This window comes from Dromiciops gliroides, chromosome 6 (genome assembly GCF_019393635.1).
Source record: "Dromiciops gliroides isolate mDroGli1 chromosome 6, mDroGli1.pri, whole genome shotgun sequence".
NCBI classification, from domain to species: domain Eukaryota; kingdom Metazoa; phylum Chordata; class Mammalia; order Microbiotheria; family Microbiotheriidae; genus Dromiciops; species Dromiciops gliroides.
In genome coordinates, this window is record NC_057866.1 from 273,252,474 (window position 1) to 273,277,604 (window position 25,131).

General features: G+C 42.4%; 1 protein-coding gene across 4 annotated transcripts in view; it reads left to right on the top strand.

Moving 5' to 3' along the window:
- The window catches only part of PDE5A (phosphodiesterase 5A), a 187,219-nt gene that overhangs the window by 1,473 nt on the left and 160,615 nt on the right, over positions 1-25,131 (top strand). Inside the window, exon 1 of one of the 4 annotated variants that reach the window (XM_043971735.1) lies at positions 206-747. The exons of the other annotated variants lie outside the window; for them this stretch is intronic. Coding sequence (XP_043827670.1) covers positions 722-747 — 26 coding nt within the window. The 5' untranslated portion in view covers positions 206-721. Of the gene's footprint in view, positions 1-205; positions 748-25,131 lie in introns of those variants that run through there. 4 annotated transcript variants of the gene reach the window in all.

The window sequence follows — 25,131 nt, forward strand, 5'->3', positions numbered from 1 at the left end:
TGTGTGTGTGTGTGTGTGTGTGTGTGTGTGTGTGTGTGTGCCGTCTAACTGAGAGGAATCGCTACAGCTGCAGTAGGAGGGGGGCGGGCCAAGGGGGGGGGGGCGGTGCTGTTTCCCGCAGGGCCCCAACAGTTAGTTGTTCCTGCCTGTCCGGGGTGGGACGGAGGGAGGATTGGGCAGCTGGGGCAGCAGGGGCAGGGGCAGCGGCAGCAGCATCTAGGGCCGGGACAGAGGCACTGTCACCGGGTGTCTGCGCTTCGCTCCTCCTCGCAGGAGCGCGCAGCCCAGACTCCTGGAGAAGAGGGCCGGCCGTCGGTTGGCCTGCCGTCCAAGGCACGGAAGGCCGCCGCGCAAGGGGCTGGGAGAAGCAGGAAAGAGTTGGCCTGGGGGCCTAGCCAGGGACGCCTGAGTTTGTCAGGATTCGAAGCCGGCCCCGGACTTGGGGAAGCCGTGGGGCAGATCAACAGCCTTCCTCCTGGGGGGCAGCTGTGCCAAGCGCTCCCCGCTAGGGGGCAGCGTCCTCGCGTCGCGTCGTGGGAGCTTCGGGAGTTCAAGGGCGTGTCCCAGCATCACCTGGCGGGGCAGCCGCTCCTCGCCTCGCCCGGCCTCGCCTCGCCCGGCGCACCTCCCTCCGCAGCCCGGTCGCGGGGCGACTCGGGCGCAGGCAGGAGTTCCGGGCTGTAGGACCGAGGCTGCATGGTCTCCCCTCCGAGCCTCGGCTATGCTGCCTTTCGGAGACAAAACGAGGTATTGTCATCCTTCCGGCCCGGCGGCCCCAACCCAGAAGCGGGAGCGGGGGTGGAGCACGGCTTTGGCGGCCGATGGGAGACGGGCGGGAGGGAAGTGATCTGCGAAAGGCGCTGAGCCCGGACGAAGCGGGGAGGGACTTTTATTGTGTGTGTGCCGGTCCGATCAAAGAGCTTGGCTTCAGCGTTAGAGACTGGGGGGCTTCTCCACGCCCCCCCCCCCGCCCCAGCCTTCCATTTCTCCATTTTAAGCTCTTCCAATCTGGAGCATGGGGCGAGAGAGGTGACCAAGAGCTATCTCAGTCACCGGTTTGAAGATCTGGAGAGGAGCGATCTGCGCCCTGGGAAGAACTTTTGCAGACCCCGATGTGCGAGAAGGGGGTGGTTTCAGAGGAGATTTCGGCTTGATGTAGGGAGGAACTTTCTAACAATTAGAGCTGTCCAAAATTAGACGGAGCATCTTGGAGACATAGTGAGTTCCCCATCACTAGCAAGGTCTTCAAGGAGGAGCTAGGTCCATCTCTTCCGGGGGATGTTGTTGAGAGGTTGGGTTTTTGGCCTTGTAGAAGAAGTCGGACAGAATCAGGGGGTTGCAATTTCAGGAGGTCTAGGAACTTGATTCTTTAATATTTTGATAAATATACTTCAATACGTTGCTTTCCTGTGTAATCCTCTTTATTTTATTCGTTTAAAAACATTATGAGAAAAGAGTCCATATGCTTCACCAAACTGCCCAAGGGGTAGCGCGCTCGCTCTCTCTCTCTCTCTCTCTCTCTCTCTCTCTCTCTCTCTCTCTCTCTCTCTCTCTCTCACACACACACACACACACACACACACACACACACACGCACACACACTAAGAAGTCCTAGAATTAATATGGTCCCCAAGGTCTCTTCCAATTTTCACATTTAAAAGAACCCCAGTTATCTCTTTTTGTTAATTTCCCCCCAAGTTTCCATCCTGCTGCTCCCACATTCGAGATCTGACAACCGCCACTAAGTTGGCCCTCTTTAAAGAGAGTGGGCTTTGGGTGAAACTCCAAAGAGGCAGTAGCTAGCAGTGTCCTCGAGTCTTCAGGCGCTGCCTGTTGCCACAGTCTTTCTGGCTCTGCCACCTGCCCCCCACACACACACACCTTTGTATTAGAGGGATGCTAATTTCCTGTAACACTAGATTTCTCACTTTTTCAAATCGCTTCCCTGGTAGTGCCCCGCCCCCACCCCAGTACCTTCATAAGCAAAGTTCTTGTTGCTCTTGCAAACTCAAGGCCCTCACTTGCTTTTAATGGGAATATCCCATCAGCGCCCTAGGTTCTGATGATGGTAGTTTGGTACCCCATCCCTTCACAGATTCTCCATTCCTTGAAATGCTTTAGGGGTCATTTTGACTGGGCATTTCACTTTCAGAGCATGCTGGGAATCTTCTGAAACCTAGTAAAGATGGCAAAACATGGGAGTGATGAAGTCCTAATCCTCTTTGCAATGTCATTTTCTCATTTTCTCTGGCTCTTGTTAGGATTTTCAGGGCTTGTGCTCTGCTCAGGGCCCCCAAGTTACAGGGGAGCCAGAGCCCAGAGAAGCTCTTTGCTCAAAGGCAGCCTTAGCACAATTCCTGAATCCAAGGGGATGACAGAGCCTAGTTATCTCACTTTTCAGAAGGATGAAGATTTCTGCCTTATGAGAACCGGAAATTGGTCCCATGTTTAGCCAGAGGATAGGAGGCCTTTAATCTCTGAAGTGGCCAAGAAATACAAGCTCTCCCTTTTGGGATTGTACATTGTCCAGCTGGTTGGGAGCGGCCTGCAGTCTTCCAAACCGGTTTGGGTAGGAAGTTGAGTCTTTTCATATGGTGGGAGGGTGAGTGGGAGGCAATGTAAAAACCTATTACAACTGGGTGATTCCAGATGGGACCTCAGACACTGACGGGGAAATCTCAGAAGCACGAGAATCCAAATCTAGGCCACAGAAATCACTACAGCAAAGTTACTAATAGTTTGATTATGATTTTAGCCTAACTACTGGCTAGACCTTGGATCACCTTCTTTGGGAAATGTTATTCTTCCCCCCCTCCATGTTCTCCTCCCCCCCCCCAAAAAAAAAAAGATGAAGGAAGGAAAGAAAGGGAGGAAGGAAGGAGGAAGGAAGAAAGGGAGGGAGGGAGGGAGGAAGGAAGGAAGGAAGGAAGGAAGGAAGGAAGGAAGGAAGGAAGGAAGGAAGGAAGGAAGGAAGGAAGGAAGGAAGGGAGGAAGGAAGGAAGGGAGGAAGGGAGGGATGAGCATGTTCTGGCTTGGAAATTTAAAAAAAAGAAAAACTCATTCAGATAGTCCATCTGCCCCAGGAAACAAACCTGTTGATGGATCTAGTTTCTTAGTGATTCCACCTTCCACCAGTACAGCTCAGCCTCTCTCTCTTCTACTTTTCTTTCTGATTTTGTCTTAGAGATTCACCTGGGGCTCTGAGATTAAGTGGCTCAACCAGAGCCTGTCTCCTAGACCTGCTTCTCCATCAGCTAAGCCACATGCCTCACACTGATGTGGGAGGAACCTTAAAGTCCATCCAGACATCCAACTTCTTCATTTTCCATATAAGGAAACCAAGATTTGTTGTTCAGTCATGTTCGTAACCCCTTTTGGGGTGGGGGGTGGGGATTGTGTCAAAGATACTGGAGTGGTTTGCTATTTCCTTCTCCAGATAATTTTACAGATGAAGAACTGAGGCAAAAAGGGGCTAGGTGACTTTCTCAGGGTCACACAACTAATAAGTATCTAAGAGTGAATTTGAACTTAAGAAGATGAGTCTTACAAGTCATAAGTGCTTGTATATATACCAAGATACTTAGATATGTAAACCAATGTTTGTTTGTTTGTTTATTATTTGCTGGGCAATGGGGGTTAAGTGACTTACCCAGGGTCACACAGCAAGTAAGTGTTAAGTGTCTGAGGCTGGATTTGAACTTAGGTCCTCCTGAATCCAGGGCTGGTACTCTATCCACTGCGCCACCTAGCTGAGCCTAAACCAAGGTTTATATAGGTGAAGTGACTTGCCTGGAGTCACATGAGGTACTAAGTAATAGAGTCAGAAATCGAACTCAGGCCCTAGAAATCCGAGTTCAACCCTCTTTCCATAATCTCATTCTTTAACTGTTGAGTTTCAACAAGTGTTTTGGTATCTCATTCTGCTGGACAGCCTGAAACTTGGTTTAGATTCACCCATACCCACTGGGCAATTATTAGCAGGGAAGAAGGCAATCGTACTCTAAAGATGGATGGTTAGCTGTCACTATTCTTTGTACCTCATTGAAAGGTAGCATTGGTTGAAGAGGTACAAGACTCTCAGTTTCCCTGGGACTTGACTTTCATTAACAAGAAAACAATGCTGGGACCTCTTCAGCATTAAAAAGACATTGGGGGGCAGCTAGGTGGTGCAGTGGATTAGAGCACCAGCCCTGGAGTCAGGAGTACCTGAGTTCAAATCCGACCTCAGACACTTAACCCCAAATGCCTCACTTAAAATTTAAAAAAAAAGAGAAAGAGATTGGGGGAAAGCTAGGTGGCTCAGTGGATAGAGCACTGGCACTGGATTCAGGAGGACCTGAGTTCAAAAGCAGCCTCAGACACTTGACACTTAACTAGCTGTGTGACCCTGGGCAAGTCACTTAACCCTAATTGCCTCACCAAAAAAAAAAAATAAATAAAGAGAGAGAGAGAGAGAGAGATTGGAGGGTGGGGAGGGTTGGTGGCAGTCTGGGTCCTTTACTACCTTATCGTGCATTTGATTGTATCCATTAAGTTAATAATGGGAATGACCAGTATTTTGGCAATTAATTTTCAACATATGTGGAGAGCTATTTCCATATACTCTGCACCATCCCAGGAAATGTACTGCCCAGATCCTTTGGAAAAGAGCCATTTTTTCCAATGCATGTTTGCACTGGAAATGTTAGTTCTGAAAAATCTTAGTTCTAAGACCTGCAGAATTCAGCTGTTTTTTGGCAGCATCTTAAAATAATATTTACTTTTGATCTTTGAGATTGAGTAGAGCTGGGATATAAATGTAATTTCCCCTCAGTTTTCAAACGATTGTAGGTTTTCTCTATGATCTTTAAAAAATTGCTTTGTTTTCTACCAGGCAAAACCCCCCAAATGTCTCTTTGCATATAGTGGAAATGACTGATAGTAATTTTTTAAGGCCACTTGGATCAACGTCCAGGAACAATAGGTGGTTTAATACTCCCTAGTAGTTTTTCATAATTAACTTTATACTTAGCATCATAGGAACATCAATTTAGACCTGGAAGGGACCTCAGATATCATTTAATCGAAGCCCCCTTTTTTTTTTGCAAATGAAGAAACAGGAACCCATAGAGAAAGAGTGACCTGGCTGAAGTTTTACAGGTGATAAGGTGTTTCCTCCCCACCCCCAAGTCCTCTGACTCCAGTGTTAATGGTTTTGTCACCATACAACACTGTGTCTGTTCAACATCACCAAGATGGATTGAATTTGTTGAATGGAAGTGGGGTTGGGGTGGGAGAGATCTAAAGTCCCAAATACCATTTGAAAAACTTTTGACATTTTTCTCCCTTCTATTTTCTCTTGTATTGAGTTGTTCCAGTCATGTCCGACTCCCTGTGACCCCATTTGGGCTTTTCTTGGCAATGATATTAAAGTGTTTTGCCATTTCCTTCTCCAGCTGATTTTGTAGATGAGGAAACTGAGGCAAACAGGGCTTAGTGATTTGTCCAGAGTCACATAGCTAGTAAGTGCCTAAGGCCAGATTTGAACCCAGAAAAATGTCTTCCTAATTCCGGGTCCAACATTCGATCCATGTGCCACCAAGCTGTCTTCTATAATTTGTGCAGCTTTTTTAATTCCAAGATAGGAATTTAGAAAATAGTCAATATGGGTATCAAATGGGTAGCAGGTACAGCTCAGTCTGAATTTTTCTTATTTTCCTATTAAGTTGATGAAACCTTTTCATAGAAGTGATTTCCTTACAAGTTATTTGTAAAGTATGTTTGGTTTTTTTTTAGTGAGGCAATTGGGGTTAAGTGCCTTGCCCAGGGTCACACAGCTAGTAAATGTTAAGTGTCTGAGGCCGGATTTGAACTCAGGTCCTCCTGACTCCAGGGCCGGTACTCTATCTACTGTGCCACCTAGCTGCCCCTGTAAAGTATGTTTTGCTAAAGCATTTACTGAAGAACTCTAATTTGGAGTCCCAAGACCTGGCTTCAAAATTCAGCTCTGCTACTTCCCAACTTGGTCCACTCAATTCTCTTAATTTCCTCCTTTGTAAACTGAAGGGATTGAACCTAATCATCTCCAAGGGCCCTTCACACTCTCAGTCCTGTGGTTTATACAAAATAAAAGTCACTGGCCATGGACCCAAATGCTACTGCTCTCTGTCCTTGATTCACATTGTGTGTGTGTGTGTGTGTGTGTGTGTGTGTGTGTGTGTGTGTGTGTGTGTGTGTGTAACACAGAGACAGACAGAAAGAGAGAGGGGAAGAGGGAGGCAGGGGGAGAGAGACAGACAGATACAGAGAGGTATAACTGTGTATAATTGGACGGTATCTACCTGCCCTTCTGTACTTTTGAGTCAAAGAACTTGAAGCGGATTTCCTCTCCCTGACTGTTGTACCTATAGCAGCTAATGTTAATGAGCTCCAATTTATTCTGTCTGTGGCTTGTTTGCATGTAGTTGTTGGCATGTTGTCTTCCATCATTAGACGGAGAGCTCCTTGAGAACAGGGCTAATATTTTGTTCTTTTCTCTGAATCTTTAGCACATAGCATAGTCTCTAGCCCATAGTATGCATTTAATAAGTACTTGTTGACTTGATTAAAGGTTTTTTTTTTCCTTCTTCTTAGAGAAGCAATGTTGTATAGTAGGGAAAGCTCTGAGGTTGGAGTCAGGAGGACCTGGATTTGAATCCACTCTCTGAGATTTGTTAGCTGTGTGACCCTGAGCAAGTCCCTTAACCTCTCTGATCTTCAGTTTCCTCAAATGAGAGTTAATAAAACACCTGCCTCACAGGGTTATTGTAATGATAAAGTGAAATAACATGATTAAAATGCTTCTCAGACTTTAAAGTGCTATATAAATATCAGCTGTGGGTTTCTTTAAGTAGTAGTGTTAGCAACCTGAATATTTATTGTACCAACTTGAGATTCACTTCAGATTGATTTTTCTATAGGATTGTGTCTGAAAAAATATCTTTATCACCCCAGAAACTTTTATAGTGTTCTAAGGCTTGCAAAGTACTCTATATGTTATGACATTGGCCCTCACAACAACCCTGTAAGGAAAGTATTACATGTCTCATTGACCCTATCTTACAAATAAGAAAAATGAGCCTGAGAAGGGCTGAGTCTTCTGCCCAGAGTTACACAGCTAGTAAATAACAAAAATGGGATTTGTTCCTGGGTCTTCCAGTCTCCAAGCCCAGCACCCCATCTATTCAGCCACACCAACTCCTAGTTGGATTGGCAAAAGCCTAACTGAATCAAAACAATGCCCACCAGATGGAAGATACTTTATTTTATTATGCAACCACCTAAAATAAATATCTGACATAAGGAATGGGGGAAGGATAGTTGTGACCTGGGCTGCCATTTACATTCATGAGCTAATGTTCAGCAGAAAAGTTTTTTGGGGATGGTGACAGCAGGTATGTATGTTTTCCCCTTAGGTAGTACCGAGTGATTGGCCAGATTGGCTTGACTCTGTCTGAGAATTGGAGGTGCTCACTTGTAAGGTGGTGTTTCCCGCCTCCCTTTGGACCCCATCGTCATGGTGTACCCAGTGGTCAATCTCTGAAGCTTGTCTTCATCGCAGAAAGGCTGACGTCCTGTCCTCTGTAATGTAGGGAGCATTTCCCCAGTCTGTACAGCTGTGTGTTTGCTCCCATTTCCCCTAGGACCTTTCTTAAACTCTCTGGTATGTTTCTGTGATAATGTGGGGAAAACGTTTTGCAACTGGTATTTTGTAACAGAGCTCAAGGCAGTGTGTGATAATGATGTGGTTGTTGTCCTTTGTGCCTGAAGAGGACCAAATGAACATTTGGAGTGGAGGTGTCTCTAAATGTGCACATCTTACATTTCTTTGGAGGTTTTGCCATTCTGCTTTGCTTATAGAGCACAGCTTATAGATGCCAGCCAGGCATGTTGGGCGGTTCTGTGTCATGTTTTCCATGTCTCACAATCGATAATGAGGTATTATAGGGTCAGACATCCTAACACATTATAAGGATCTCTGGGTCTTGACATCCACCCTGTACCCTCCTGCATGTGTTATCTTATCCTAAAGGGAGTTCCTTGAGAGCAGAGGGTATCCCTGTGTATCCACTGCAATTACCTAGCTTGACCTATAGTGGGTAGGGCTTATCATATGCTTTTTCACTTATTCATATAGTATAGAGCTGATCAGGACACTCCTGCTTTAAAATCTTCAGTGATTTCCTATTAGGTACTAAAATAAGTTCAGCTGCTTTTGTCTGGAAATCAAGATGATCTAGAAGCTGATGGCATCTGTCCTACAACTGAGGGCTCCCTTCCTGCCTTGTTTTCCTCTCCTCAGTCCTATCCCTGGCCTCCACCATCACAAATTTGAATAAAAGCAAAAAAAAATGAAAGAAAGTGAAAAACAGCATGCTTCAGTCTGTGTTCCATCAATATCGGTTCTTTCTTTGGAGCTGGATAGTACACTTCATCATTAGTCCTTTGGGATTGTCTTGGATCATTGTCTGATTGAGAATAGTTAAGCCTTTCACAGTTCTTCATCAAACAATATTGCTGTCTCTGTGCACAATGTTCTTCTCTTAGTTCTACTCACTTCACTATACATCAGTTCATACAAGTCTTTCCAGGCCTTTCTGAAATCATCCTATTTGTCATTTCTTATAGCACAATAATATTCCATCACCATCATATACCATAGTTTGTTTAGCCAATCCCAGTTGATGGGCATTCCCTTGATTTCCAATTCTTAGCCACCACAAAAAGAGCTGCTATAAATATTTTTGTACAAATAGGTCTTTTTCTCTTTTTGGGGATGTCTTCCACCTGCCACCTTTTTCAGGAGGCTTCTAGAATTCTCTGTGTGGTCACTGACATCCTCCCCAACTAGGTATGTTATGGGTTCATAGATTGAAAGCTGAAAGGGATGTTAGGGGAGAACCGAAACCTAGAGAGATTAAGTAGCACATCCAGGGTCCTATAGCTAGTAGCAGGCAGAATTTGAATCCAGGTCTTTTTGACACCAATTCCTCTGTTCTATTCACTACACCACCATCCATGCTGTGTCTCATAATATTGGTGTTGTTCTCTGGTAACATCGTATCTCCTCCTGACTAAATGTGAGGGCTGGGATTATGGCTTTTATCTCCATAAAGGACCTAGAATGGTGCTTGGTCAACCAAAGGCATCAAGCCTTAGGTTCTCGACCCTCATCTTTGCCTCCCTTGCCTTCTGATATTGGACAACAAAGGCATTTAACCTCTTAGGGTCTATTTCCTCTTCTGCAACTAAGGTGATCTCTCGTGTTCCTGAGGTCTCTTTCAGATCTATGCCCCTATGATCTTGGTGGTCATGGTGATGGTATTTAATTGTTTTTCAGTCGTGTTCAACTCTCCATGACCCCATTTGGGGTTTTCTTGGCAAAAATGCTGGAGTGGTTTACCATTTCCTTCTCCAGCTCATTTGACATATGAGGAAACTGAGGCAAACAGGGCTAAGTGACTTGGCAGGGTCACAAAGCTAGTGAGTGTCTGAGGTCAGATTTGAATTCTGAAACATGAGACTTCCTGACATCAGGCTCAGTGCTCTATCCGCCACACCACCTAGCTCCTCTTTATGGTGGTAGGTTGGGTTTAACAAAATGAGTCAAAACATTTCTATTCTTGCTTGGGTGGTTGGTTTCACTTACAGTTACTGGATTAATTAGGATTTATTATAGAGCTCAGCAAATTAATAGCTCATGTAGTGAATAAAGAGCTGGTCCCTGAGCCAAGAAGGCAAGTCCTGACTTGGACAAATATTAACTTTGTGATCCTGGGCAAGTCACCTAACCTCTTAGTGTTTTTGAGCAGTGGTGTCAAAATCAAATAGAAATTTTGTTGTTGTTGAGTCATTTCAGTCATGTCTGACCCTCTGTGACCCCATTTGGGGTTTTCTTGGCAAAGATATTGGAGTAGTTTGTGGTTTCCTTTTTTAGCTCATTTTACAGGTGAGGAAACTGAGGTCAACAGGTTTAAGTGACTTGCCCAGGGTCAGACAGCTAATAAGGATAGAAAAGGGACCATTAAACCATGAATAAGATTCCCCGCATGGTATGTATTGACTTAGAAAACCACATATTAATATTGTCTATGTTTTATTGGTTTTTAAATTTATTTTGTTATTTATTTCCCAATTATATTTTCATCTGGTTCCGGCTAAGTTGTTGTTCATTTGTGTCCAACTCTTCATGACCCCATGGACTGTAGAATACCAGGCCCTGCATCATTTCTCTGCACTATTGTCTTTCTCTTGCCTCTAGACTAAAATTTGGGGACCTTTAAAAGCCTTCACAGTCTGGCTTCAAACTTTATGCCCCTTGCATTCCTACCAAAGTGATAGCTTGCTGTTTCCCCTGCATAATAATTCATCTCCAATACTGTGCAGTTGAACACGATGCTCAGAACATCTTCTCCTCACCTCTACCTCATATAATTCTTTGCTCCCTTTAAAGCTCAGGCCAAGTGTCACTTCCTACAGAAAACTCATCCAGGTCTCCCTAGTTGCTAGTGACCTTTCCTCAGAAAATATTTTGTGTTTCATTCTCTGAGTACATATTGTTTTCTCCTGAGTTCCTTGAGGACAGAGAATAATTTCATTTTTGTCTTTGTGGTCCTACTACCTACCTCAGTACCTGGCACACAGTAAGCACTTAATGAATGCTCGTTGGATGAATGGGTAGGTGCTTTCGTCAGGCCAAATCAATAGCATTGCATCTGTGTCTAAGTACTGTATTTTGGGATGGTGGAAAATGTCTAAAGAAGGTGACCAGCAATGTCAGCATTCTGGAACCATTGGTTGAAGGAATTGGAGTTACTTGGAGAATATTTAGGCAGGAATGGAAAGATAATTTGCTATGAAGTCAAAAGATTTAGGTTCAAGTCATTGCACCTCCCTGACCCTCAGTTTCCTTATCTGGAAAATTAGGAAACTTGGACTAGATGACCTGAGGTCCCTTCTGGCTTTAGATCTTGCTAATAGTTGCCATATCAAAATGGGGGGAGGCCAGGAAATTGACTTATTCTATTGATCCCAGAGGGTAAGAGCCAGGATCAGTGAATGGAAGTTAAAGCCATGTTAACCTTGGTGTAAAGAAAGACTTTCTCACAACTGGAGCCATTCCAGAGATGCAAGGGGTGGAGAAGGAGTAGGTTCTTCTTCACTGGAGGACTTTCAGCAGATGCTGGCTGACCACATGAGTGTGTGTCTACACTCACACTTATACACACATGTATGTATATGCATACATATATGTGTTTCGGCGTATATGCCATGTTTATGATACATCTGTGTTATAAGCATGGTTCTTGTCCAGGGATGGGATAGCCTTCATGGCTTCTGAGCCCCCTTCCAACTCCGAGGATCTACAGGGAGACATTTTCTGAGTCAATGGCTCTTGATATGATCTTGCTGTGCATTCTGTCTAATGTCAGATGGAGTGGCTGAGTAGCAAGAAGACCACCAACATATGTTTTGTAGTTGACTGATATTGCAGAAGATTGATACAGCTTTGGGAATGTTAGCTGTCAGATTTGACGTGCTGATCCAAAGAGTTACTGAGAGGTTGGCTGAGGGTGGGAAAAACAGGCTTCTGTAACCCTCGTGCACTTGATGGTGAGTTGATTTGTCTGAATTGTTCCTGGCCATCCCATTTCCCTGTCTTTTGGATGGATGTCTCTATGCAATATATGGGCCGTCATCCTTTCTTCTTTTGCTGGAAGGTCCTTTTGGTATATCATATATTCCAGCAGTTGAAACAAGCTGAATTTCAGGCATATACATCGAAGGAATCCCATGATAAACACTCTGGTATAGTTTCTATGTAGCTGTGACCCAAAAAAACACTAGCCCTTAAAAACAAACAAAAAACCAATTTTGCTTTTGCTTTGTATTTAAGAAGCAATGAGTCCTTCAAAGCTCTGGATTTGTTACCCTTGGTGCACTTTAGGGGAAAAAAATTAAAGAAAAATTCTTCCCTCAAATTTGTGAGCTGAAACGACGTGGTTCGCTTTGCTTCTGTGCAGAATTTGGCTTTTTTTCTGTACCTCTTTGAATCCTGATTCAGTTCATTCATGCCTTTGTGAGCCTGGACAGTGAAGTCATCTGACTGTGTGCTTCAGTTTTCTCATCTGTAAAATGGAGATAATAGCACCTTTGAGGGAAAAATGAGATAATATATGTAAAGCGCTTTGCAAGCCGCAGAGACCCATATACACATTAGCTATTATTATTGTAATTGTGAAGCATGTCAGAAACAGTGTGGTAGTCACCAGGGCCTTGGAGCCAGGAAGACCTGAGTTCAATCTCCCCTCCCTTCCCCAGTCCCCTGGGTAAGTGACTTAATCTTTTGTAAGGCAGTTTATGGCACAGTGGTTAAGAATTCTGGACTAGGAGTTAGGAAGACCTGAGTTCAAATCCAGCCACGGACACTGACTGACTGTGTGACTTTATGTAAGTCACTTAACCTCCATCTGCCTCAATTTCTTCACCTGTAAAATAGGAATAAGAAAAATGCCAGGGTTGTCATGAGGATCAAATGAGCTACTGTATGTACCATGCTATGCAAATTTGTGAAAGTCTCCTAAATGCTAGCCTTTTTAAAGCTCAGAATGGTCAAATGAGTGTCCTCACTTGGGAGTTGTCCAAACCACAAAACACACACACACACACACACACACACACACAAACTGTGTTATTAAGCAGGTCCCTAGTGCAGCAATTCTTACCCTGTTGTCAGAGAACTTAGTTCTTTATTTTTCAATATTATAGTCATTGGTTGGAAACAACCATTTTCCTTTGTAATCCTTTGTAATTTATTTTATGCATTTAAAGCATTCATTCTGAGTAGGGTCCATGGGTTTTACCAGTTTGCCAAAGAGGGTCTGTCTGTCTGTCTGTCTGTCTCCCTCCCTCTCCCCTTCCCTCCCTCCCTCTCCCTCTTCCCTTCTCTCTCTTCCTCTCCTTTCCTCCCTCCCTTTCCCTCTCCTCACCCCCTTGCCTTCTCCTTCTCCCCTTCCCCCTTCTCTGTCTTTCTCTTTATATCTCCCTCTCTATATCTCTTCCTCCCTCCCCCTCCCTTTCCCATTCCTCCCCCCTTTTCTCTCTCCGTCTCTCTCTCTCTGTATCACACACACACACACACCACATACACAAGTTAAGAATCCTTTTCCTACTCACTGAGATAAGGTAGGTTGATGAGATAAGACAAAGGCCCTGCCCAAAAAGCTGAATTTCCCTGGGATCTGGTGAAATAAGTGCCATTTTATAACTACTATTTCACTACTAAGATGCTATTACCTGGTGCTTAAAAAAAAAAAAAAAAACAAGGAAGAAACCCTCCCTTGCTCTGTCCTTCAGGGTACACTGGGCATTCTGCACTTACTATTCATACACTGGATTTGGCAGCAGAAAGCCTAAGTCCAATTCCTAAGCATGGAATGGCTGCTGACTACCCGTGAGACCTTGGGGTAGGTCACTTCCTGACTCTGATCCTCAGTTTCTCCATCTGTCAAATGAGGGCAAGTTTGGGCTAAATACTTCATTTCAATAAATATATATTAAGCACCTACTATTTGCCAGGCACTATGCTAAGGAAACTTCTGAGGTTTCTTTTAGTTTTGAAATCCAGTGTATAATAGTGACAGAATAATAGCTACTATTTAAATACTGCATTGAGGTTTGCAAAGGACTTTCCATGTGCTACCTCATTGGCTGAAGGGAAGGCAATAATCTATATCCTTCATACAAATCACCTTCTCACTCATCATCAATTTGATGTGTTTTTCCAACTGTGGAAGGCTTGGAAATACTGACTAAATATAGTCTGAAAAGCTGAGTTCTTGTTCTGGGTCAGACCCAGTGTGCCTCTGACAGTGGGATGGGGGGCCTGTGAAGAAATGCTTGAAAGTACCAGCTAAATATAGTCTGACTAGCAGAGTCCCTATTCTGGGTCAGGCCCAGTGTGCTGCCCAACAGTGGTAGTGAGGGGCCCGTGAAGGAAGGGTGTTACTAACCTTGGTGGCTAGTTCTGGAGCATCCTAGTTTCCCTTCATAGCTAATTACAGAGCTGGGCTCGATGCAGTCATCCAAACCTGTTTGAAGCTATTTCTGTTTTCAGGCTCTAGCCAACCCACCCCTTTAAAATAATGGATTTTGTAATTTGCTACTTAACTCTCAGATGTGTAGGTTTTGCTTTTGTGGTCCTGAAGTCCTCCCTTTGATGATTCCATGAGTGCTCCCTGGTTTTGTTCCAGAATATGATGAGCAACCTCCCATCCACACCTGTTGAACCTATAAGAAATTCCAGGTATTGTGTTGGGTCTGGAGAGACAAAAATGAAATTTTGCAAACCCCTTCCTCCTTCATGGGGCTTACTGGGAAGATAGGACATGGCCACAGACAAGCTAACACAAGGCAGTTTGAGAAGGGACAGAGCACTAACATCTGGGGGCCTCCCTAAGGGGGCTTACTGGGAAGGCAGAACATGGACAGAGACAAGTCAATACAAGGCAATTTGAGAAGGGACAGAGCACTAACTTCTAGGGGAGTCAAGAAAAGATTTCTATAGAAGGGGTCCTGGAGTATAGCTTTGAAGGAAGTTTAAGATACTGAGAGGTAGGGATAACAAAGGGAGTACCTTCAGCCATGTGGAAACAGTCTTAAAACATGGAGAAAGGGATAAGAAAGAACCAATTTGGGGGACAGCTAGTCATCTAGTTTGGCAGGAAATTTCAGTGGGTAAAAGGGAGTACTATGAATTGAACTTGGGAAAGTAGGTTGGAACCAGATTGGCGGGGGTGGGGGGGTGGGGATGACGTTAAATGCCGGGTGGAGGAGTACATTTTTTAATTCCATGGGCAATCAGGAGCCACTGACAATTTTTTTAGTAGCCAAGGAGTGATATGATTACTTTTTTTCCTTGGGAAGATTATTTTGGCACCGGTGGCTGTATGATTTGTAACAAGAAGAGATTGTAAACAAGGGGACCAAATGAGAGTTTATTGCAATATTCTAGGTGAGAGAAAATAAGATGAACTAGGTTTCATTGAATCAAGGGGATGGATGTGGTATTACAAACCAATCCTAATCAATCAACCTTTTGCAACTCATTGGACCTGGTGATGTACTGACTTGAAGGTGTCAAGTCTGATTGGGAGGTTTTGAACCTGGGTGACCACGAGAATAAAAATGGGGAAGTTAGTATGACTAGCAGATCAGGAGGGGTTGGGGAGACAGTGGGGTCTGTTTTGGTCATGTTCTCTCTGAAATGCTGTTGTAATAGGTTTATAACTACTTGGAAGTGGAAAGACCTGGGTTTAAATGGCATTCCAGACACTAGAATAATTAATTGAATCTATCTGGATCTCAGTTTCTTCATCTGTAAAATAAGGAGATTGGACCCATTGGCTTCTAAGGTTCTTTCTAGCTCTTATCCTGTGAAAAAGGCAAAGTCCAGCAAGTATTTGTATACATATCTCTCTTTCTTTTTTTGGCGGGACAATAAGGGTGAAGTGACTTGCCCAGGGTCACACAGCTAGTGTCGAGTGTCTGAGGCTGGATTTGAACTCAGGTCCTCCTGAATCCAGGGTCAGTGCTTTATCCACTGCACCTCCTAGCTGCCCCATCCAGCAAGTATTAGAATGTGAGACTGGAGCTCAAGGGAGAGTTTGGAGCTAGACATATGGATTCTTATGTTATCTGCCTAGAGGTGATCATTGAACCCAGGGAGAAAAAGGAATCAATAAGAGCGAATGGAGAAGAAATAGGAGAAGACAGGAGAGAGCCTTGGGGGAGCACCCATGCTTCCAGGGCAAGATCAAACAGAGAGGAGCAGAACTTGGGGAATGCAAAGTCATGGAAACCAAAGACAGAGACATTATGCAGTGGAAATTGCTCAGCAGCATTATTGAAAGCTGTTGAGATGAAATGCAATGAGAACTGAGAAAATAGCACCTGTGGCAACCTTTGGAGGGCAGAGAGAAAGGGAGACGCTTTGAATAAATGAGAATATGACTAAGGGCTGAGTTCCAGAGAAGACAGAGGGAGGGAGGATCTAGCATCCAAGAGGGGCCCACCTTTTCCTGAAGGAATAACTGAGTGAAGAGAGGCTGGGAGGTGGTGAGGGGGAGGTAGAGAGGTCTGGAGCATGGGAGGAAGGATTCAGATTATATTATACTAATTTCCTCGGTAAAATAGGAGGGCAGGGCTGCACTGAGAGTGTGGACTGATGGCATAGAAGACATGAAAGAAAGGTTTGGGGTGGTGCTTTGTACACAGCAGAGATGAAGTGACTTGCTCAGATGAAGTTTCTAAGGGAGGATTTGAACTCAGGCTTTTCTGACTTTACACCCAGTACTCTGTCCCATGTACCACCTACCTGCCTGGTTTGTGGTTATTAACAAAGAGCAATATGTAAGGTACTGCACTTTGGACCAGCTTGGTCAGTAATTACTGAATTGATAGTAAGTTACCTTTTACACTCACGAGACTTTTCCACACACCTCTTTTTTTCTCTTCTGCCAACATTTTTGTTTGCTTTTACTTGTTTGTTCTTTTTTTTAAATACAAATTATGCATATTTTTGTAAAATACGCAAACAAGTAATGAAGCTTTCATTTTTCTTTCACTCTTTTTTATTTTTGAAACATTTTTTTAATTGAGTTCCCTGGGGCAGCTAGGCGGTGCAGTGGATAGAGCACCAGCCCTGGATTCAGGAGGACCTGAGTTCAAATCCGGTCTCAGACCCTTGACACTTACTAACTGTGTGATCCTGGGCAAATCACTTAACCCCAATTTCCTCACCCCTCCTACAAAACATGAGTTCCCAGGGGCAGCTAGGTAGTGCAGTAGATAAAGCACCAGCCCTGGATTCAGGAGGACCTGAGTTCAAATCCAGCCTCAGACACTTGACACTTACTAAATGTGTGGCCCTGGGCAAGTCACTTAACCCTCATTGCCCTGCCCCCTCATTTCTCTCCCTTCCTCTAACTCCTCCCCTACTCATTGAGAAGGTAAGCAATATGATAACCATTGTACATATGAATACCTATAAAGCATATTTTGATATTAGACATGTTCTGCGTTTTTTTTTAAATGCAAGAAAAATAAAGAAAGTAAAAAAAATCTGTCCCAATTTGCACTCAGGGTTTATCAGTTTATCATGAGATCTTTGGAACTGCCATGGATCATTTATACCAGAATGGCTAAGTTGACCATCGTTGATCCCATATATCAATTGATCGTTGTTATAATCTTGAAGTTACTATGTGCAATATTCTCTTGGTTCTGCTCACTTTGCTTTTCTGAAACTATCTGGTTCATCATTCCTTATAACACAGTAGTATTCTGTCACCATGATACACCATAACTTGTTCAGCTACTTCCCAAATGGTGGGCATCCTCTCAGTTTTCTTTCTTTTTTTTTATGAGGCAATTGGGGTTAAGTGACTTGCCCAGGGTAACACAGCTAGTAAGTGTTAAGTGTCTGAGGCCGGATTTGAACTCAGGTCCTCCTGACTCCAGGGCCAGTGCTCTATTCACTATGCCACCTAGCTGCCCCCATCCTCTCAATTTTCAAATCTTTAAATGGGCCAATATTTGGGGGATTATGGGTTTTGTCATCCTTTAGTAATAGTTATGGGATGCCTTCTGCTTTTAAAAAGGGGGCTGAATGAAACTTGTTTCTGAGAGGAATCTGGAAATGTGCCTCATTAGTAATTCATATGGAGGATTAGATCCAATAATGACTGATCTCATCCAGCTCCTTTGCTTTGAGTTTGCTAGAGTCCAGAGTTTGTCACTTCCCCCAGATATAACTGTTCATTGTATTATATGGACAATGCATGAGATTTCCATTTCATTTAATTCAGCATGTTTTCATTTTGTTAGACTACTTTCAATCATAAAGATGACCAAACATTTTCCATATCTTGTGCAAAGTTTCTCTCATGCCTTGGTTTTCTTTAATCCTAAGGCCTAAAGTTTTGTTTTTGTTTTTGTTTTTGATCAATATTAACTTCTTGAATTTATTTTACATCTGTTCCTTTTTGATTCCTTGTGTTGTCTTACATTTGGCATCACATTTAGTAACTGATTAAGTAATAGTAGAATTGCTAAGAGCCCTTTGTTTTCCGAATTCATTTCTTAATGTTCCTTTTTTATGACCTTTAAAGGAACAGTGGGGCATTCCAGTTTTCTACTGCACATACCAGCTAGATATTGATATAAGCTTACAATGCCTTTCCACAGCTCCTCAAAAGCTAACTCAAGTCACTTCCACCATATTTTTACTTTCACACACTGTGGAAGAATGTGCTTCTTCTTGATTATTATTGGAAATACCAGCATTTAAAAATTACTCTAGGGGCAGCTAGGTGGTGCAGTGGATAAAGCATCAGCCTTGGATTCAGGAGGACCTGAGTTCAAATCCAACCTCAGACACTTGACACTTACTAACTGTGTGACCCTGGGCAAGTCACTTAACCCCCATTGCCCCGCAAAAAAAAAAAAATACTCCATTTTCATATAATTAGTCTGCTGGTTGGATCATTCCATCAAATTTAACAAAGAACTTTTTGGAATTCCAATCCAATCTACCTCTTTTTTCAATATCATTTGAGGCCTTAAATGCTTCTTGAGTCATTTCTTTAATAGAATTTCTGAGAGTTTGCATTGAATTAAGATTTTCAATGAATTTAGGTTCCTTGTTTTTCTTTTTACATTTTAGTAGCTTCTCAATTTCATAGTATTTCATATCATCTTGGCTTAGGGGTAGGGTTTTTTATATAAAAGACTGCCCTGCATTGGTCAGTAATGTGTATAGTGTGACTTAGAGCTGAGAGTACTGTTGAAAAACCAGTGTGAAACCTTTGGCTAAAGGGATGAATATATAATTGTTGCTTTGTTGCTGTAATAATTATCGCTGTTAACTCACTCTTCTCAATTTCCTCAATGGCAATCAGATGGAAACAGTCCTGGCACAAGTCAATATCATCATTTAGTGATTCTTGTATGGTTAATATTCTACTGACTGCTGTGCTGGTGCATAAAATAACTGCCTTGTACAGTTTTATAGGGTAACAGCAAGCCATGACAGGCATCTTATACAAGAACAATAGCAGGAGCAGAAAACAGAACAGCTGGGATGGAATGTGTATCATACTGTTCCCACATGATTTTGATTTTGATGTTTTAGTTAGGTTTTCATATTTTGAAAGCTTTTCATTCCACACATCTCAGACACTGAATATTTGGTAGAGTGACATCTATTGGAAATGTTTATCTTAAGATTTTCTGGATCAATATAATGCCTGGGCAACTGTGGGCAACAGTTCAGTCTGTGATAATATTCCCATCCCAGCACAATCTATTGCTTGACTTCCCTAGGACACTAGAACTCCAGGAGTTCTATGGTGTCAAGCCTGCCTATGAAGCATAGAAATTTGTTAATTGTCAGTTCATGAAACAGTGAGTTTTTGATGTATAATTTTATTATTTGTTGTTGTTGTTTTTGGCAGGGCAGTGAGAGTTAAGTGACTTGCCCAGGGTTGCACAGCTAAAGTGTCAAGTGTCTGAGGTCAGATTTGAACTCAGGTCCTCCTGAATCCAGGGCTGGTGCTTTATCCACTGTAGCACCTAGCTGCCCCCTGATGTATGATTTTAGCTACCACCAAGACTTGACTTGCTCAGTGTTGGGTGTGGACTAAATTTTTATGGGTTGCAGTGACCACTTGCATAGTTTCTATTTTATATTATCTTTCTTTATTCTACATTGATCACTACACATGGGTTTTTTAAGTATAGGATGGGCCAAAAGTCACGATGTTTTAACAACTTTTTGAAAATTATTTTTTCTTTATTATTCGCCATTTATAAAATTTGAAAAAAGTCACCCTTTCATGACTTTTGGCACACCCTGTATAAACATTTTATTATTTGTGTTGGTCATGATCTGGTTCTGAATTGCCAGCATGGAATTCTTTGTTTCCATTTTTTAACAAACCCACATGATTCAGACATTGGTTCAATACTTCATTCGACATTTTTGTCGTTACTATGTTGTTGGCCAAGTTCATGTGACCATCACCCATGGAGTGCCTTTTGATTCCACTATTGATCTTTGCAGCTTCGTAGACTGTATCCAAAGACAAACTGGTTTTGGTTACAGTTGAGAAATCCGGCGATGGGTGCCTGTTTTCAGTTTTTACTCTTGTTTGTTCCAGAAGTATTTCCCTAGGTTTTTAACCTGTGTATTCTATCAATCCTTTTCTTCCTTTTGGGGGAGACGTGTTCATCTTTCTGTTACTGCTTGTGAGTGATTGTCCCTGTGTTTCGTTAATATTTTTGTTGTAATACTTTGCAAAATTAATGTTATCATGATTTTAATGAAGTTCTTTTCCCTGAAGATGAGTGGTAAATTCAAATCCAATCCCATAAGTAATGTCAGTCACCCCAACTTATGTACCCTCCTTCTTGGAGTGAGGATCACGGCCTCATGGTTGTGTTCATGCAGAATACCTTATTCTGGAAGGGTTTTTTTTTCCCCTTAAAGACAGTGTTTCCTTCTTCTTTATAAATGATCCTCTTCCTTTTCAGAAAGGCAGTTTTGTGTCAGGTCTGGTCTGGGGTTAGTTATTAAGTCATATGACTGATGAACAAGAGTAATAGATTAAATAAAAGCAAAATAACATTTTGCAGAGTTGGAAACACAGGAGATGTGATTATGTCTTCGGATGATTCAATGCCTCCATCTTTTCATTATCCATCCCACAATATTAGTAGTTGGTGTCTATCTAGGGATGAAAGTTTACAAAGTACTTTCCGCCCATTATCTCATTTAAACCCCACAACAGCTGGTGAGGAGGGTACTCTGGCTATTATCATCCCCATTTTACAGAACGGACATTGAGGCTCAGGGTCAGTGACTTGACCATGATCTCTCAACTGGCGACAGGCAGGATTTGAATCCCCCAATCTCTGACTTCAAGTCTGATGTTTACTCTCCTACTCCAGGCAAACTCATATAGACCAAACTAAAGTTTCCCTCATGTAGGGTTTCTTAGTTTGGAGCCTACGCCCTGTGGGTAGATTTCAGTGGGTCTCTAAATTTTGACAGGAAAATCATACCTTTATTTTCAGTAACTTCTAAGTGAAATTTATTGTTGCCTTCAATTATTTAAATACATTCTTCTGAGAAGGGGCCATAGGCTTTACCAGACTGCCAAAAGGGTCCATTACACCAAAAAAGGAAAAGAACCCTTTTCTGAATCTTTGCTTTCTTTTTCCTTCCTTCTCGCCTTCCTTCCTTCATTCCTTCCTTTCTTCCCTCCTTCCTTCCCTCACTTCCTTTTTTCTTCTTTCCTTCCTTCTTTCCATCCATCCTTCCATCCATCCATCTATCCATCATCCTTCCTTCTCATTTCTAGATATACTATTCCAACTCTCCAACTCCCTTAACCAGTGAACCTGTTCTCCCACACCCATAGTCCACCTACTTATCCAGTGAAAGGAGTGAGGTACATTAAGGTAGCTAGGTGGGCCATTGCACTGGAGGCTGAACCTGGATCCAGGAAGACCTGACCTGAACTCACTCAGTAATCATATAGACCCTGGGCAACTCACTTAAATTCTCTCAGCCTACTTCAAAGAGTTGTGAGAAACAAATGAAATCATTTACATAAAGCACTTTGCCAACAAGTTGTATAAATGCTAATTATTATTATTATTGTGGTTATTATTTTGTTTCTTCTCTAAAGCCAGAATTAGTCATTACTCTACACAGCTTTCAGTTGAATTTTATTGTTCTTTTCATGTACATTTAGGGGTGATGTAATGAATAGAGTTGGCCTTATAACCAGAAAGGTCTGGGTTCAGATCCCACCTCTGATAGGCTGTATGACCCTGAGCAAGTCACCTGACTTCTAAGCAATTAACTTCTAAGGAATTCTCTAAAAAGAAACCAAAAAAGGTGACAGTCGGCATTAATGAAGGGAGTTTCCTCATCCAGGTATTCTCTATTCCAAAGAAATCACTGGTACTATTATGATCTCTTCAATTGACATTGTCCCAGTTACTGTGCATATGGTTTTATGTTGCATCAGTCTGTATAAATTTCCCCATGTTTCTTTGTATTGCAATTGAAGTTCGTTCAGCTCTACACAATGGATGGCCAACTAGTTTTTAGAGTTTATCTCTATCACAAAAATATTCTTGTACATATGAGCCCTTTCTTGGTTTTTATTTTTGACCTATCTATGCCAGGATATACCCCAGGAGTCAAAACTCGGGGTTAAAGAGTATGGATAGTTCAGTGACTTTTTTGCATGCATGTGTCTTAATGATACAGTCCAACATTGGTTAAATATTTATTAGGCAAGGGGCAGCTAGGTAGCGCAGTGGATAGAGCACTGGTCCTGGATTCAGGAGGACCTGAGTTCAAATCTGGCCTCAGACACTTAACACTTACTAGCTGTGTGACTCTGGGCAAGTCGCTTAACCCCAATTGCCTCACCAAAAAAAAAAAAAAGAAAAGAAAAAAAGAAAAAAAATATATCTATTAGGCACTGTGTAAGGCACTGTGCTAGCTAATGTATAGGTACAGTAGCAAATGCATGAGGTTTTTACAATCAAGGTATCATCCTCTGGGCAACTGAAATTGACTCCCAAACAACACTTTCTCACCTCTCTTCTCGTTTTTACTTCAATCCATCTTCCATACTACTGCCAGAATCATTTGTTTTACCCATTGACTAGCTCAGTTTACTCTGCTAAAAAACCTTCGGTGGATCCCTATTACCTCCCAAGCAAAGATGATAAAGCACTCGGAAAATTGGAGATGAAAGGCATTCTGAAATAAGTGTTTAAATTTCATTGAAAAATTCTATTGCTAGATTGAATTTAGTGAGTATGATTTAATCCTTGTTGACATAATTAAATCCATTTTAGATGGTTTCAAGGGTGTTCTTCCCATTTCATTTTAAGAACAAAAACATGCTCATGCTCCAGGCCCTCCCTTCTTCTATCCATAATTGTGTGTGTGTGTGTGTGTGTGTGTGTGTATTTAAGGTACTACTTCCTTTGTATAAGAACAGTTTGGTTGCTGGAAGGGGCAGAGAAAGAACATTCATGTAAGGAGAAATGAAAAAAAAAGTCCACCTGTAAATAAACAGCTGCTCAGAAAAAATGTTGAAATGCTGAGGACACATACAGAGACTTGTTCTGAAAGTACTAACTCTCCCTCAGATGATTGTAGTATAAGGTCTGATAGTAGCCCCAGGGCATTGGGGTCTAGCCACTCATTTGCATGTGACTGATTTTAAAGTTCTGAAGTTTATAATTGGCAATTAGGAATCAAATAACTGCAGAATTTGTATGAATACTGTTGGGCTCATACATGGCAGAAAAAATGGATTTCTTGAGATAAAGATGTACCACTGAATCTCTTATTTGAGGCTTTAGAAGCTTTGTCCAGAACTGTATGAGCTTATTGCTCTCTGGTGCATCTAAAGCCTGAGAAAGGGGAAACATCTCAGAGTCACCTGTTTTGCCCTTTACTGACCTCTCTGACTTGATAAGGAGAAACATGGGGAGGAAGACAAACTTTGTGTTTGTTTTGTACCGAGCTGCTCTTTGCTGTGAGAGGAGGCTTGGTGCTGAATGGACAAAAGCAGGATCCCTTGGTGATGGCGGATGTGAGGAACTTGGGAATTCTTTGGCTCTTGGGAACTGACTTAGTCATCATTGAAAGAGTAAATAACTTTTTTCTTGAAACACTCTGTTGAGAGTGTCGGCCACTGAAGAGATCATTACTACCTTGCAGGAGTGGCTTTGGCCAGCAGGAGAGCAGGGAGGAGCAGGTAGCAGAGAAGTAGCTGTGAATAGTACAGATCATTCTTAAATGGACTTGATGTTCTTGATCCATTTAAGAATGATCTGTAGACACTGTGACCCAAGTTTATGGGTTAACTTGATGCTTGATTATTCTTGCTTTTGTCTTTTGAATAGTAGGATTTATGAGTATTTCTGCTTTTGCAATAAATGTTAAGTAAATGTTTTATGTTTAAGAGTTGAAGTGTTATGGCAGTTGATTTCATATAATGGGAAGTGCACTGGTAGGGGCTCATGAGCCATAGTAACAAGGATAACTTCTGTAGAAGCTTTACTCCTTGGACCATGGGAAAGAGAGTACTGAGTTGGAGTGACTTGACAGTGGCTCCTTTCTGGGAGCTCTAGGCCTGCTAGTTTACAAATCAAGAATCGGGTGTTCATTTCTTGAGTACATGCTTTTTTTTTAAGTGCACAACTGTTGAAAGTAGCTGCTACTTGTTTAATAAACAGCTTTTTCTCTGAGGATTCCACTGGTCCTCTGTATCACCCACTCACAAATTTTATACAATTTTATACAAATTTTATACAAATTTTGCGGGGCCCCCCCACTCATTTTTCTACTATTAAAGGCCTGAAGTGTTCCTGATGGGTTCCAAGTTCTAGAAATGTTGCTTCTTGCTCAGTCATGGATTGTGCCAGCCCTGGGGCTACATGTCCCTCTCAGCTCAGGAAGCCCTCTCCTTGTGGTATATGCTGCCAATGGTTTAATATTATCCCAGGGGTTCAGCCTCTTGAGGACTGTAAAGACATCTTGTGGAATCAAAGTAGGCTAAATATTACTCGTAATGATGCTGCTTTTCCTATTAAGTTGTCATTGACTTTGCTATTCAGGCCATAACATCTGGAATCCCATCTAAAGTTGGATAGATGACAATAAATATGCTTCTCATGGAATTCACAGTTAAATTTAAATCTTGCTTAAAGTAAGGAATTTTGTTGTTCTTGTGGTTTGGTTCCATCTGACTCTTTGTGACCCTGTTTTGGGGATTTTCTTAGCAAAGATAATGGCATGGTTTACCATTTTCTCTCCATTGGGGGGGAGGGGGTTCTTGGCAAAGATACTGTAGTGGTTTACCATTTTCTTCTCCAGCTCATTTTACAGATGAAGAACTGAGACAAACAAGGTTAAGTGACTTGCCTAGGGTCACACAGCTAGGACGTCCCTCGGGCCAGATTTGAATTCACAAAGATGAATCTTTCTGAGTACAGAACCAGCCCTATACCTACTA